The sequence below is a fragment of the Melospiza georgiana genome, chromosome 14 (assembly GCF_028018845.1).
Source record: "Melospiza georgiana isolate bMelGeo1 chromosome 14, bMelGeo1.pri, whole genome shotgun sequence".
Lineage (NCBI taxonomy): Eukaryota > Metazoa > Chordata > Aves > Passeriformes > Passerellidae > Melospiza > Melospiza georgiana.
The window spans coordinates 2,491,674-2,506,379 of NC_080443.1; the positions used below are offsets into that span (position 1 = coordinate 2,491,674).

Consider the following 14,706-nt stretch of genomic DNA (forward strand, 5'->3'; position numbering starts at 1 on the left):
ATGGAACTAGACACAAGTTTCAAAGGATGGCCCTGCAAATAATATACTTTGGAGAAACAGGACTCTGAAAGATGCATTGTAGTGGGATCCATGAGGGGTAATTTTAGATTATTGGCTTTAAGGCATTTACAGCATGGTGTGGCTAAAGCTGATGGGCCAAGAAACACTTATAGTGTACTGTAATTAGGAAATACTTGGCTTCTGTTTGTGATGGCAGAGATTATAACATCTGTGTTGTCTTACCCTTCACAAGACACTGCAAATGGAATAAAAGTTTTTAGAACACCTCTCAGTTGCCCACCTGTGGGTCAGAAAAGGGCCTGATCCAACAAAGAAAGTTTCCATTTTGTTCAGAATTCTACTCATGAGTTAGTTCTTAAGCTCTGAGAGGAGGAATGTTTTTTTTACAAACAAGCTGATTGAAGTAAGGAATGTAGGGCTTTCCATGGTTTTGCACATAACAATTAGGAAGTGATAAAAAGCCATTCTCTCTAGAAGTCCCTGTTCCCTGTGGAGGTGCACTGGGAGTGCTGAGCAGTGTCAGAGCCTGGTTTGCAGAACCTTTCCTGTTTGGAGCTGTGGGTTCTATCTTGGCCATCTGCCCCTGTCAGAGAGTGCTGGTTTGTACCTGCTGCAGGGAACCTGCACCAAATCTCAAACTCCTGGCAGGGATTCTGTGCTTGGCAGCAAACACTCCCTGCCCTGGGGCTTTCCCGAGCAGCTCTGGGTTACAGCTCCTCAGAGGCGCCTGCTCCAACCACTTCCCTTGGGTTGGCCCTGTTTGGCAAGGTAGCAACCAAAGTTTTGTAGTTTCTCCTTCCCTCACACTGTCTTGTAGCAGCAGACCAGCTTAACAGTGCAGCAAGTCAACACTGAATAAATTATTTATGCATTTAGTTAGTGAGAGTTAAATTGAAGCTTTTATTCAAGGGACTGGAACCAGAAGATTACAGCTAAAATTATCTTGCTGTTTCCTTTGCCTGGGATCACTGGGTTATCTTGCACCCCTAGGAATCTCTAATTTTAATCATCAGAACTAGGAGTTGCTGTTTGCCCTACTGCTGTTTAACAAGCTCTGTATTCAGTTTCTAGTACTGAAAGTCTGTCCAGGGCACTGTGAGCCCCCCACAACACAACCCCAGGGTATTCTGAACCTAAACAACCACCTTAATCTTTTCCTCTCCTGTGTTCCATCCCTCATTCTCCAGCTTAATATTGTGGGTTGGGTTTTCCCCTTGATAGCACCAGGAATGCAGTATTGATGGATGACTTTGTGGGCTGAGGACGCTGTTGTGAGGTTGGCAGAAGTGAATTCAATAATTGCCATTTGTGCTCCTCAGGATGCCAAGGCCCCTTAGTGCAGTAGAGCTGTTCCCTCTCTGTGTTTAGTCATCCTGGCACTGCTCAGTTTAGAATTATTAATACACAGCATTTAGAATTCTTAATACAAAGCATTTAGAATTATTAGTACACAGTATTTAGAATTATTAATACACACTATCAGATAAAGCTCCAGTTGCTTTCTCTTAATTTCATGGCGTCTTTCTAGAGACCACACAAGCTGAGTCTTACACAAATACTGCTTGTCTGGTTTCAGAAGGTGAACTGCTGTCCTCCTCACCCCATTTTTTCAGTTTGTAATTTTCCCAAGTACCTGTGTATTGTAACTCCTGAACAGTGTCTACTTAACCAGTCATGTTGTGTTTAGTTATATGTAATTGTACAGAGATTAAGATGTTTTAAATGTTTCACTGCTACATCTACAGCAGTGCTACAAAATGTCAGTTTCCCTTATGCTGGTGAAATGAAGGAATAGAATTTTTTCCTAGAGAGTTGAATGGTTTGGGAGGCTGCAGCAATTGAAGTGGTTGTGTTCCCAGTAGTACATTGCCTTTCCTGGTGGGGAAGCTTGAGGCACAAAACTCTGGTGGCTCTTTTGGGGCTGCAGCCTCAGCTGTAGATGCAATCCAAGGCACAGCCCAACACTTTCTGGGCTGTGGGCAGGATGATCTGCTTTCTGTGATGTGGGTAGATCTGGCCAGATGCTTCTGTGCTGCATTTTCCTAGATCTGATGGTGTTGAATGAGGTTAAACAAAAACTTAAATAACGTCTCAGATTGGAGTGGGATGGATTTTACTTTCTATTTTGTAGTGTGCAAGCAAGCTGTAATGGCAGAAGGGGTCTGGACCTAACAAGATGGTTCCAGTTGGGTCCTGGACCAATATTTCACACACAGAATTTAAAGTTCAGGAAGTTGTTCCTGGTGTTAGGGTGACAGCAGTGAGTGCATTCTGCATTTCTGCCCTGTGGTTAAGGCAGACAGACACTGATTATGCACCCTCACAGTGTTGCTCCTGAAGGACAGCTCCAGCCCTAAATCTGAGCTGTTTAACTGCTTAAAGCCACTTCTTCAAGGTTTTCTTGTTTTGAGTGTAAACGTAAAGAGATTTTATACAGCACTCAATAATTTATCACATCAATAATCAGAGTCAGACCTGATGTTTTACAAATAATTTTTTTATCTTTGATCTCAATCCTGTCAGTCCTCTTATACTATAAATTATTGAAGTAACTTTTTGATTCTTTGAAAGCCTATCTGCAAAGACAGTATTTTTCTTCTGCTTCCCAAATAGGGCAGTACTCTCCTTATGATTTGTTTTGGTTTTTTGATCAATAAAATATAATTAAACTTCTAAAGTGCAACAAAGCCAGTGACTTTCAGATAACTGAGCAGATGATAGCAGAATTTTCACTTCATGAGACCTAAAAAGTTTTCAATTACAAGGTTTAGGTGCTTTTATATTTGTAAAAAACAATCTTGTGCTACTGACACATATGCCAATATCAGAATAATATTGCTGAACGTTTTTTCCCTCAAGGATTTTGGAACTTGTATCTAAGTTCTGACTTTACAGTAACTCTGTTGCAATATCAAAAAATTTAAAATATAATATAGTTTATTTGTAGCAAAACATCCTGACACACTTCTTTGCATGCTCATATACTGTAGATCTTTATTAAATTCTGATGGAACCAGGGTTTGCTATTAAAGCTTCCAGACATGTAATTAAGAATTAACATGTAGGCAGACTTTATTGTGTTGTTCTGTAATGCTTGGCAGATTCAAAACTTGCAATTTGAGTACAAATTTGTCCCCCATATTTCTCATGTAGGATATTGTGACTCTTTAGTAGCATCTGATGCCTCTGAGGATGTGCTGTAACTGAGTTCTGCCACAAAGAATTGAAGTTTTCTTCCAATCAGTCATCAATTCTTGATTGTCTTGTACAGTTCTGGTGTAATAGAGATCTGGCAAGAGCACTTGAATAAAGAGTATGACCTTAGTTTTGTCTTTAACAATATCAAAACTTGAATTCAACTGGAGAGATGGGTTAAAATTATAGCTTGGAGCATTGCTTTGCTCCAGCTCCTTTTTTTTTTTTTTTTTTTTGTTAACCTTGATGATGTTTTTATCATAGCTCTAGGAAAAGTTCAAAATTACATTGCTAAAGTAATTTTAAAGACTTGAGACATATACTTGTTATCCAAAATGTCTAAATTTAACAAATGTATTATTTAAAAGCAAGCAACTCTTTTCAAATTCCACATATGATACTTTTGATCACAAGACTGCAAGTTAAGATTGCCACTTCATCAAACTTAAAGCACATTGAGGTGATCACCTAAAAATCAGAAAGAGGTTAAACTTTTTAAAAACAGAAGACAGGGGAAAGCACTCTGTTGATATAAGTTTGTTGGTTTTTTTTAATCTTAATTTTCTCTTAAATATGTATTTCTGCACATGTTTAAATGTATGTATTGTAAAGGTTAAATGGTGCAATTAAGACCAAAATTCAGAATGCTAGGGCCTAAATAAAAATATCATTAATAACTTAATTAGAAAGATGAGTATTAACAAGGATGTTTGTGATATAATTAACTATGTTTAGTATTTTAGACTATATATGTGTATCTATAGATTTAGAATATATATGTGTATCTGTACATTTCTTAAAAATATAAATAATATTTCTGTTCCACATCATTGTCCCACATCTAGGGAATCTTGAAAAGAGAAGAATAGCCTTTTTCTATTAACACTGGGTAAAGTAATTAGGCAGAATAGAAGAATATGTCAGGAATTTCCCATTTAGAGATGTGTTGTTTTGCTTTTTATAAATGAGAGTGGATGAATACATTTTATACATTTAATTTTAAAAATATATAAATGAGAGTGGATCTCAGGAGGAGAAGTGGCAGGAAAGAAGGAGAAGAAAAAGTCAGGAAAAAAAGACAAAACTGAGACTTTAATATAGAAGCATATGAAAATTAATAGTTGCCAGCCCTGTACTTAGATTCAGTTCCTATTTGGCATTTTTGTGAGTAGCACAAAGCACAAAAAGGGCCAGGCTCTAAGGAGTGGTACAACAACATCTCATAGGTCAATGGATTCAGCACAGTGGTGTGAGCAGCTGTGAATGAAAGGATAAACAGGCCAGCATTTTCAAATGTGGATGAAATTGGTAATTTCCCCACCCTTGCCCCAAGTGCAATGCAAGTATTTAAGGAGTGTGCCAAATCTTGATGTAGTGTGCAGCTTTGGAATGCTCCCTGCTTCTGACATCCCAAGCCAGCAGGGTTTAACCAGTGGAATTTAGAGCAGGGGAGATGTGGTGATGCTTCCACACATGATGAATCGTGTGGGTGACAAAATGACTTTTTAAAAATCTTTTTGTAGTCTGGTTCCTTGATGCTAATTCATTTGGGGGAAAATTGTATTCTTTTCCCCTTATCCTGTTTTCCAAAGAATTTTAGCCTTAAGGGATTGAATATTCCATTTGCCTTTCTTCTTTCCCTTCAGGTCACTTTTGAGTCGATTGATAAATCAGGAGTTAGATGGAGCCCCCTCTGTGTGCCTGAGCTGAGGGATGAACCCATTTTTTGCTTTTCTTTGCTGTTCTGCCTGGTTGGCTGCCAGGGAGCTCTCTGGCACAGACTGGGCAGGCTCAGGGTCCCTGACTGTGCTCAGCTGGCATGCTGGACAAATGTGGGCTGGGATATGTGCCAGGGGATGATCTGAGATGGAGGAGAGATGTGCAGTATGTGCAGTAATGAGGAATAGGGAAGCACATGTGCGGGGGGACAGGGACCATTGAATCACTCCAGTATCTTGCTCAAAGCTGGATCAACATTCAGTTTAGACTGGGTTGTTTAGGGCATTAATTGGCCAAGTCTTAAAAACCTGAGAGGTGGGACAGTCTACAACTTTTTTGTGCAAAGGGTTCCATTATTCTTTCTTCATGAAAAAATTCTTCCCTATATCCAGTCAGAAACAGCTGTTTCAGTTTATGAATTTATGTTTCATTCTTCTTCCAGGCAACCTTAATAAAGGGTCTGGCTCTATCTTCTCAATCAACTCTCCCTTAAGTCTTTTTACTCCAAGAGAAAGAACCCTCCTGTTCTCCTCATGTAGGCTGTGTGCTGCAACCCCCATGACCATCATGTTGACTTTTCCTTAGTTCAGGTTTTTTCAAGCTTTTCTTGTACTGGGTGAGCCACAGGTGCAGGACTGTAGGTGTGGGCTGAGTGAAGAGGAGGAGTTGCTTCCCTTGGTGGGTTGGTTGCCACTGATTTATTGTTTTGCTGTGGGTGCAGCCCGTAGATGCCAGGGTGCAGTGCTGGAACCTGGGTCACTGCTGGCCTCCAGGCTCTCTGTGCATCCCACCAGGGCTGCTGATCCCATGGCATTGCAGTGAGCACAGGGCTTTGCTGTTGTCCTTCAGGAGCTCCATGAAGTTCTCTGGTTTCACTGGCCAGGTCCTTCCCCTCTGCACTGCTCAGGGTGCTGCCATCTGCAGACCTGGTGAGGGGACTTCGTGTCTCACCCCCGAGGTCTCTGAAACACCCATTAAAAAGGATAAATCCCAGGGCAGATTCCCTAGGGACTCTGTGGCCTCTGGGTAGTTTTCTGGACTTGGGAATTTTAAGTTGGAGGACTTTAGGAGAAGAAAGTTACTGGGATATTGCAGAGGCTGATGAAGGATAAGAATCTTAAGGCATCAGGTATCTCCGAGAATTCAACCATAGATTATGATTGAATTTCTGAAGAGTTAAAGGGACAAGAAGAGTCCTGTAGTGGTTGACTTTATTCAGAATAAAATTCTTTGAGATTAGAGGGACCTTTATTGTGAAAAAACTCAGATGGCAACAATTCTTGTTATAAAAGGATTGTGTGTGTTTCAGGGAAGTTGGGTAGCTGTAATTACACTCAAATTCAAAGAACTGTAATGATTGCACATTCTCACCCTTACCTAGAATAGGGCAGAATTTTCCATCTCCAAGACTCTTTTCTGGGTACTAGTTAATTAAATGTCCCTTCTTACTTACATTTTATCTTTCAGACTAGGGTTTTCTGAGTGATGGCTTTGCTTACACGCATTTGCGTAGTAAAATGGTGCGTGCTCAAATATTGCCAGTCTGGCTTGGAGGAATTGCTCCTGCCTGTAGGAATTGTCCTCCCAACTTCAAGGACTTCATTTGCCTGGGTGGCAGTGGCAGCATTGGGATTTAATGTGTGTGTCTGCGTGCCATTACTCATTCAGCTTTCAGCAACCTGAGCGCACCTCCAGCTCTATTACACAGGACAAACTGGGCACCAAGAAAGGTTTAATTTATTTTTTTCCCTATGATAAAGCAAAAATTAGTTAAAAATCATATATACATCTTGCTGAAATCCTTAAGGTAACATGTAAGATAGGGAGCCGGTGATTAAGTTAGTTTAAGAGGTGAAGACTTCAAAGAATCCCTAAAATGAGCACCAGCGGTAGCCGGAGTGGAGAACCGAGCTGGGGAGGCGCGGCTTGGGAGCGGAGTGGGGCTGGGAAGGGAAGCGGCAGATCCTCATGGATCGGGAGCGAATGGAAGGGAAGGGACAGATGCCGCTGGATCGGGATTGAAGGGAAAGGAAGGAGCAGATCCGGTGGGAAGGGAAGGGGCAGATCCCGGTGGATCGATGGCAGGGGGAAGGGAAGCGGCAGATCCTCATGGATCGGGAGCGAAGGGAAGGGACAGATTCCGCTGGATCGGGATTGAAGGGAAAGGAAGGAGCAGATCCCGGTGGGAAGGGAGCCAGGGAAGGGAAGGAGCTGATCCCGGTGGAGAGGGAACCGGGGAAGGGAAGGGGCTGATCCCGGTGGAGAGGGAACGAAGGGAAGGGAAGGGGCAGATCCCGCTGGATCGGGATTGAAGGGAAAGGAAGGAGCAGATCCCTGTGTATCGATGGCAGGGGGAAGGGAAGGGGGAAATCCCGGTGGATCAGGAGAGAAGGGAAGGAGCAGATCCCGGTGGGGAGGGAGTCGGGGAGGGGAAGGGATAGATCCCGCTGGATCGGGTGCCGAGGGAAGGGAAGGGGCAGATCCCGATGGGAAGGGAAGGGAAGGGGCAGATCCCGATGGGAAGGGGAAGGGAAGGGGCAGATCCCGATGGCTCGGGTGCCAAGGGAAGGGCAAGGGGCAGATCCCGATGGCTCGGGTGCCAAGGGAAGGGAAGAGGCAGATGCCGGCTCCCCATGGCTGCGGCCCCGCTCTGCTCCCCGTGCTCGTTTCTCCCACTTTGTTTGAGCCGTGGGTTTCTTGCTCTGGAATTTCGCCAGGGAAAGGCAGGAACGCCTCGCCAAGCCAACACTCGCTCTCTGTGCAGCCGAGGTCCCGTTTGCTCAGGGACCCTCCCCAAGCGAGAATTCCCTTGCAATTGGCTCTGTAGGAAGCGCTGACCGAAATAGTCAGAGATTTCTGTGTGTTGCATAACCATTCGTGTGTCCCGGCCAGACTGCTATTGAAAGTCCTGTGTCCATTCAATGGGAAACCGACTCAGCAGGTTTATTCTTTTATGGTGGTTCAACACCAATGGTCCACACAAACACAACTACCCATTTTTTCCCTGTGTGAAATATTTGTATCTGTGCATGCACACAGGGAGTTTTCTACCCAGAAAACTGTCCTGCCAGGACCATGTATGCCTTTGGAGGACTGCAGTTTAAATAAGTACATATATTCATATACCTACAAATTTATATCCAATACTTGGTAATTATTTTGATGAAATTAGGAGACCTTGAGTGCTACCCATATTCTTTTTTTTCCTGTAGTTTGGATGTTTTTTAAATATATAAGTGCATTAAACTGTAGTCTGTTAGCTTTTCTTAAAAACTTAGCATGAAGTATCGAATGTCCAGATAATGGAACATGAATATGTGTTGGGGGGACAACTGGTGTTTCTAAACAACTCTTTTTAATATGACTTTATTTCTTTGCCTTCAATTAATAGTTGTTTTTTTTTTTCCCTAAAGAATTTCTGTTATCAGTTCTATGCCACTGGTGTGGGCTAAAGGATGCAACAGAATGCTTTGGTCTCAACCCTCACCTGCTCAACACTGAAATTCATCTGCACTAATGCTTCTGAAAATAAAGGAATTGTTTTTTCTTGTGTAGAACAACTGAGAACTCAGATTGTCTCATACTCTGACATGCCTCAGTTTAATGTGCCAGGCTAAACTTCAGCAAAGTTCTTAGGTGCTTTCAAGTGTTGAAGAAATTCTCTGATTTTTCTTTTAAGCTTGTAAAGTAGAGTTGCACCCTTTTCAGGTGGTCATGAATGTGTCACCAAAGCCACATAAATACGCTGTTATGGATTTTTCTATCCAGGAAAATGAAGTAGTGATGTAAAGTCCTTTAGAGCTTTGTTTGTGTTTCAGGTTTTTTTCCTATGGAGGGTAAGCTAATCCTGTTTTGTTTTGTTTTTTTGCTTTAGCTAAAAAACTAGGAATTACTGATGTGCCAGCTGAGGTGGTTACTTTTATTTCCCATGCAACACAGAGCAGATTAAGGACAGTGATAGAGAAGGTGACAGTGATAACCCAGCACCGGATGGAGTCGTACAAAGTAAGTGCACAAAGTGCCCAGGGGGTTTGTGCTCACACAGCCACGTCCTGCTGCCCGCCCTGCAGCACTTTGTCCAGGGTATCCAGGAATTGGATCGAAAGTGCTTTGGTATTTAGGAGTCTACAGTAACTTTTCTGGATGTGAGAAATGTTAATATTTTACAAAAGCTGCCAATGTCTGCCTTAGAACTGAAGAATTCAGCTGTAAATTCTTCACCGATTCTTTTGTTCGTGATTGTATTCCTGAAGAAAACTGAAACAATTTTGATATCTCAAACCAGGGGGAAATTGAAATGAAGATTTACAGTCCAGTTTGAAATTCAAATAAATCAAACATCTTCCTTGATCTATTTGAAATACCTTCTCCAGTAGAAGTAAGATACTTGTGTTATTGTGGTTGTTACACTGGTGGCAAGGAAGATGGCAATAACTAGTTGTGTGTTGTCTAAGCTGTGTTTAGATTTCTTTAGCATATATATACATTGAATAGCTCTGCTTTAGTTTGTTCCTTGGTTTTGTGGTGTATTTTTTTGTATTCTTGGAGTGGCAGTCTAGTCAAACAGCTTTGGATTGTATCTTATTTCCCAAACCTGGGTGCCCCATGACCTGAGTCATGGTTGGATTAATTCTATGTGATATTTGCAAAAATAACAATCTCTGGGATGTGTGACTATAATAAATGTTACTGTGATAGAAAAATGGATTAAAAAATAAAGACCACTCATTCTGGTTATTACCTCCACATAGATCTTTCATTGCAATTGATGGATATATTCTACTATGTTGGATTAAAAGTAAATATCCTTGTTTCTTTTCAGTATTCTTTATCATCTTCAGAAGTGTTAAGTCCCTCTTTCCTTCTCTCTAGGATGGTGTCTGAGATGAAAACAGTTTGCTTATTCCATGTTAAGCCAAAAAAAGAATTTAAAACAGTGTCTTAAAAGATCCTTAGGAAAAAAAAAGATAGTGTCGTCTCTGATTGGAATGTGGCATTGTCACTGTATTGTGTATTTTTCTTAGTTAATGCTATTCTTTGATTTCATAGCATGGTAGTCAGAAAGGAGAACATTAAGTAGATAAATGGGATGGCAGTAATGTGCAAAACTTATTTTTCTGACTGACATTCTGAGTGTTCTCCATGTGGCTCATGCCATAAACTCTCCTGGTTGCTGTGTGCTAGGAAAACTAGCACACTCTTAGTTGTCACAAGTTTCTGTTTTAATTGGAGTTAGAGGCTTCCTCTCAACGGAGTTTTTAGCTTTAATGCTTTTATAATGTTGCTTCTTGACGAAGTCTGTTACTAGTTCAAGATTAGTAAAAATGCAGGAATTATAAATTATGAACCTGCTTATAAACTATAGTTAGGATTATTCAGTAATAAAGTTAAGCATTTTAGATGTTTTCCAACGTTAAGTCAGTTGGTTTTACTTTTTTAACTCTTTCATGTAACTGGTGCTGATAAACCAATTCTTGTTCTTTTAAAATTGCTTAGATATTAATTAAATTATCAGATTCCCGCTGTGTTATTAACCATAGGCTGGCTTCATTCCCCTGAGCCTAAAAAATAATCATTTTATTGTTGGTGATAAATGGGAAGATTTTAATGTGTGACACTTCAGTGTGCAAATGCCTGGTGTGGGTGAGGGGGCTGCTTTTCCAAGGCCTGTCCCTGTTTCGCAGGATGATGAGTGGTACGAACAAGCCACAGATGTCCGATCCCAGCTGAAGTTCTTCGAGCAGTTGGAGCGTTTGGAAAAGCAAAGGAAAGATGAACAAGAGAGGGAAATTCTGCTGAAGGCTGCCAAGGTATCACTTTCACTGTTTTTTAGCTACTTAACAATCCACAGCATTCAAACAATGATTTAATTTTGTGATGTGAGTTTCCTAAGCACATTTTGTTACAGTGAGGAAGGGGCTGTTGGTGTGACACCACACCTTGAACTGATGGTCAGGCTCTGGTCATCCCTGCCTGGAATGCCTCTGGTTTCTCCACAGACAGCCCCAAATCTGATGAGTTCTTGGGAACACAGGAGACAGTGGCTAACACTTGCAAAATAATTCTGTGAAATGATTTTTACAATTGCCTTTGAAACTTAATAGGTGCCAAGGGTTTCTGTGCTACTGGAGAATCATAGCTTACACTTCTGGTCTTTAAACAAATTCAGTAAATTCTGATTAATATTTTTAGAGGCTTTTTACTTTCTACTACTTAAGTTTTTAGACTTTGTTTTGAAACAGTTTCATTCATTTGTTGATTTAAATGTGTTGCAGTCACTTCTCTGTAACTGCAGGTTTTTTTTTGAGCCATGCCTCTCTTCAGGTAACTGCAAATTCTCAGGGCTTGTTCCTTTGTAACTTTAATTCCAGAGACTTTGTGTTGATAGGTGCAACAGAACAAACTCAGATGATGTTGTTTCAAGAGCACATAGGTATAGATAAGTCTCTGTAAATTTAATCATGTATATCATATCTAACTGCAAATGAGTTCATCCCTTAGTTATCCCATTTTAAATAGTATTTGAATCTTCATTGAGTTATTTATTGTATATTCTGAAGACAACTCCATGTTTAATTGTAACACAGCCTCCTGATTTTATGCCAATAAAATTCACAAGTTGAGAGATTAAAAATAAAAAAAAAACCAAACCTTGCTTATTTAGAAATCTATTTCTCAGTTAGGCTACTTTAATCTGTTCTGTTTGTACTCTTAATTTATAATTGTTCACATTATTAAATATTCCACAAATTTTTACCCAACATCAATACTCTTTAAAAGTCTTTATAAAAACGTACTTGTTGTTTTCATTCTTAATTCTTATTTATTAAAAATGCATAAATGATTATTTATTTTTTATCCTGTTTTCTCCAGTCAGCGACTGCATCTTGGTGAATCATTTTCTGTGTATCCTGCTGCTTGTTAGTTACATCGATTGTTTTTTTAATGGACATTGAGAAAAATGCAGTAGCTTAAATCCTTAGTTCAGTTTCCCTGACTGCACAGAGCCTTATGCAGGCTGGACCTCCTGGTGTTCAATCCAGCCTGAGTTCCTTCATGAATTGGTATTTTGTTTCTTGGACAGGTTTTTTTGGTTTTGTTGTAGTCTTGGGTAATATAAAGTCTTGTGAAGTCTAAATTTAGGAAATAAATACACAATCATCAAGTTTGATTCCTATAAAATATAGGAAGAGCAAATTTAAGAATTCTGCAACAAAAAGTAAAAGAATACCCTTATTTATTTGAAAAAAAATTACCTTCATGAAATTATTGAATGCATACTTCATTTTGATAACCAGGAGACAGCTTGGAAGAAATATCTGAAGGTGAAAAATAAATGAAGGTGTTAAAAATCCAAAACCAAAGCACAGAGTAGCCATCAGCAGTGCTGATTTATCAGTATTAATATTTAGAGAGGGCAGTGGAAGACACTGTGGACCCCTTGGAAGGTGCTTATGAAATGTTGTGATTTAAAAAATAAAGTAAGAGCTGAGCTTGCTGTTTAGCTGGTGTTCCCCAGTCTGCTCTGATGGATGGGTGAACCAGTGCAAGGCTTATTTAGGACATACTTTGGTAAAATATGGTCAGATTACAATTTTTTATTCTAAAGAATATATTTTCCATTATTTCCTTAGATTCTGTGGTGCTGCTCAAATGCAAAAGCACCTGTACATGAACAGTGATGGTTGTTGAGATCTTTGTTCCGAATTCCTGTGTACTGATTCCTTAGCCAGGAGTTTGGTTATTGCTGTTTTTTCTGAACATTCCTTGTTGTCTGAGGAGATCTCAGCCCCTGTGGGAGGATACAGGCATTGCAGTGACACAGGGATGGAATGGCCACAGTTCCAGCCTGCCCAGCTCCTGCTGGAGTGACACCAGCAGCACCCACTGGTGGCTGTGGCCTGGTGACATTTGTGTCTGCACAGGGGGAAATGTTCAGCTGCCTCTGGGGGCTCAAACACCCACCCTGTTCCCCAGCCACAGCACCTCTGGCACCTTCAGAAGCTCTCTTTAAAATATAAAAAACTTGGGCATTTAAAGTCAAATTTCTGTTTTTCTTCCTACAGATGCTTAAATCTAAAAATCATATTTATTTATAACTGCAACTTCTTAATGTGCCTTTTAGAGCCTTTTTATCTTGGAAGTGTTTTGACAGGTTATTGTGCAACATGTTTTTAAGGTTGCTCGGCAGAACCATTTTAGTGACAGCTTCAAAGCTTCCTGCTGGTGGTACCTCATCTACTGTCTCATATGGAAGAGCATAAAAAGGTTGAACTTGCACAGTGAAAATTCTTTTATAATTACTTACTCTTTGAGTTTTGTTAACAGCCAAAGTCCAGGTTTTGATGAAGAATAAGACAGTGAAGGAAAAGTTTTGGGCATTGAAGAAGATGGGGTTAAATAATCTACTTTGTAACAGGATAATCAATGGAGAAGATAATGAAAAATGAAGGAATAGGTAAATCAAAGAGGAGGCAGCATGAGTCTTTGAGAAGCCTTAAAACTGATCTGGTAATTCAGCATTGTAGTTCAGTAAGGGGTATGAAAAAAAAAAGGTAAATGATGGCCAAAGAAAGTGTCAGGTTTCAGGTTTTTGTTGTTTTGGGTGATGGGTGGGTTTCTTTAGAAGGATAAAAGAAAATATTTGGCACAAGTGTTCTGGTTGATCTGCAACCATAATTTCAGTTGGTACAGTAGGAAATTATTGCAAAATTTGTAAGCACTCAGATGGGCTTGGTTTTGCTTCAGGAAATGTTTTTGGAAAAAGGAGAGAGATCAAATCAGATGAGAAGGTAGAAGGAAAACATAGTTAGATTTCAAAAAAAATTTTTGACATTCTTAGAAAAGTGACTAAAGTTAAAATTAGCTGTGGTGCTACAGGAGTGTCTGAAACCAAACAGCAATGTTATTTAGCTTGCTAAATGAGGGAATTTTACAAGATCTTTTATGTCCCATGCCTGGGAAATACTTGAGAAATAGAAGCTTAATATCACAAGCTGAGAAGCGTTGTGAGTGATGTTCTCATTCCAGAGGGATATTCTGGAGGAAGACAATCTTGACAGGAAAGGAAAAATCATGATGTGCTGTAGTAGCAATGCAACATACAATTAAGAATCTGAAAATTGAAAGTACTACTGCCAGAATGGCCTCCTGCACCTCAGGGAACCTGCACCATATTCCACAACATTCCATAACCTTCCACAACGCTTCAGTGTCCCACAACATTCCGAAATATTCCACAGCATTCCCATACCAGCCTTGAACGTGTGGCCCAAAGCTTTTCTCTAATTTACTTCCTAGTGTCTATTTTTATTACAGAAGTGTTAAAAGGTCCCCAGACTGTGAGGTCCAGGCACCTCCTGCTTTTGGAGGAGCTCCTTTCTCAAGCGCCAGGAAATGTGAAGTGTCAGAAGGAGGAGCTGTCAGGGAGGGACCGACTCAGCTGCCTTGGGGGTGTCACTGCTTTTGGGTTTCCTTCCTGAAATGAGCATCACAGGTGAAAAAAAATGTCACAAGGAGGGTCCATCCTGTGTGTGAACACATCTCTAGGGCACAGTCCCCTTTAAGGAGGTATTTGGGAGAGTCACCTCTTGGCCCTGGTGTGTTCTGCCAGTGAGAGCCACTGGCTGTTGTTGCCAGTGTGTGCAGAGCCAGACATCCTCTCCGGGCCTTGGGCATGGCACAGGCAGCTGAGGGGAGTCTCAAGGCTGCAGAAAGGTCAAAAGCCAGACTAAAATCACTTGAGGAATTTACCTTTGCATTTGACATGGT

At 40.6% G+C, this 14,706-nt stretch overlaps 1 protein-coding gene across 1 annotated transcript in view; it reads left to right on the forward strand.

The window, feature by feature from the left end:
• Positions 1-14,706, forward strand: part of LOC131089251 (transcription initiation factor TFIID subunit 4-like) — a 153,395-nt gene that overhangs the window by 56,244 nt on the left and 82,445 nt on the right. Inside the window, exons 11-12 of the mRNA XM_058033894.1 lie at positions 8,810-8,940; positions 10,620-10,745. Coding sequence (XP_057889877.1) covers positions 8,810-8,940; positions 10,620-10,745 — 257 coding nt within the window. The remainder of the gene's footprint in view (positions 1-8,809; positions 8,941-10,619; positions 10,746-14,706) is intronic.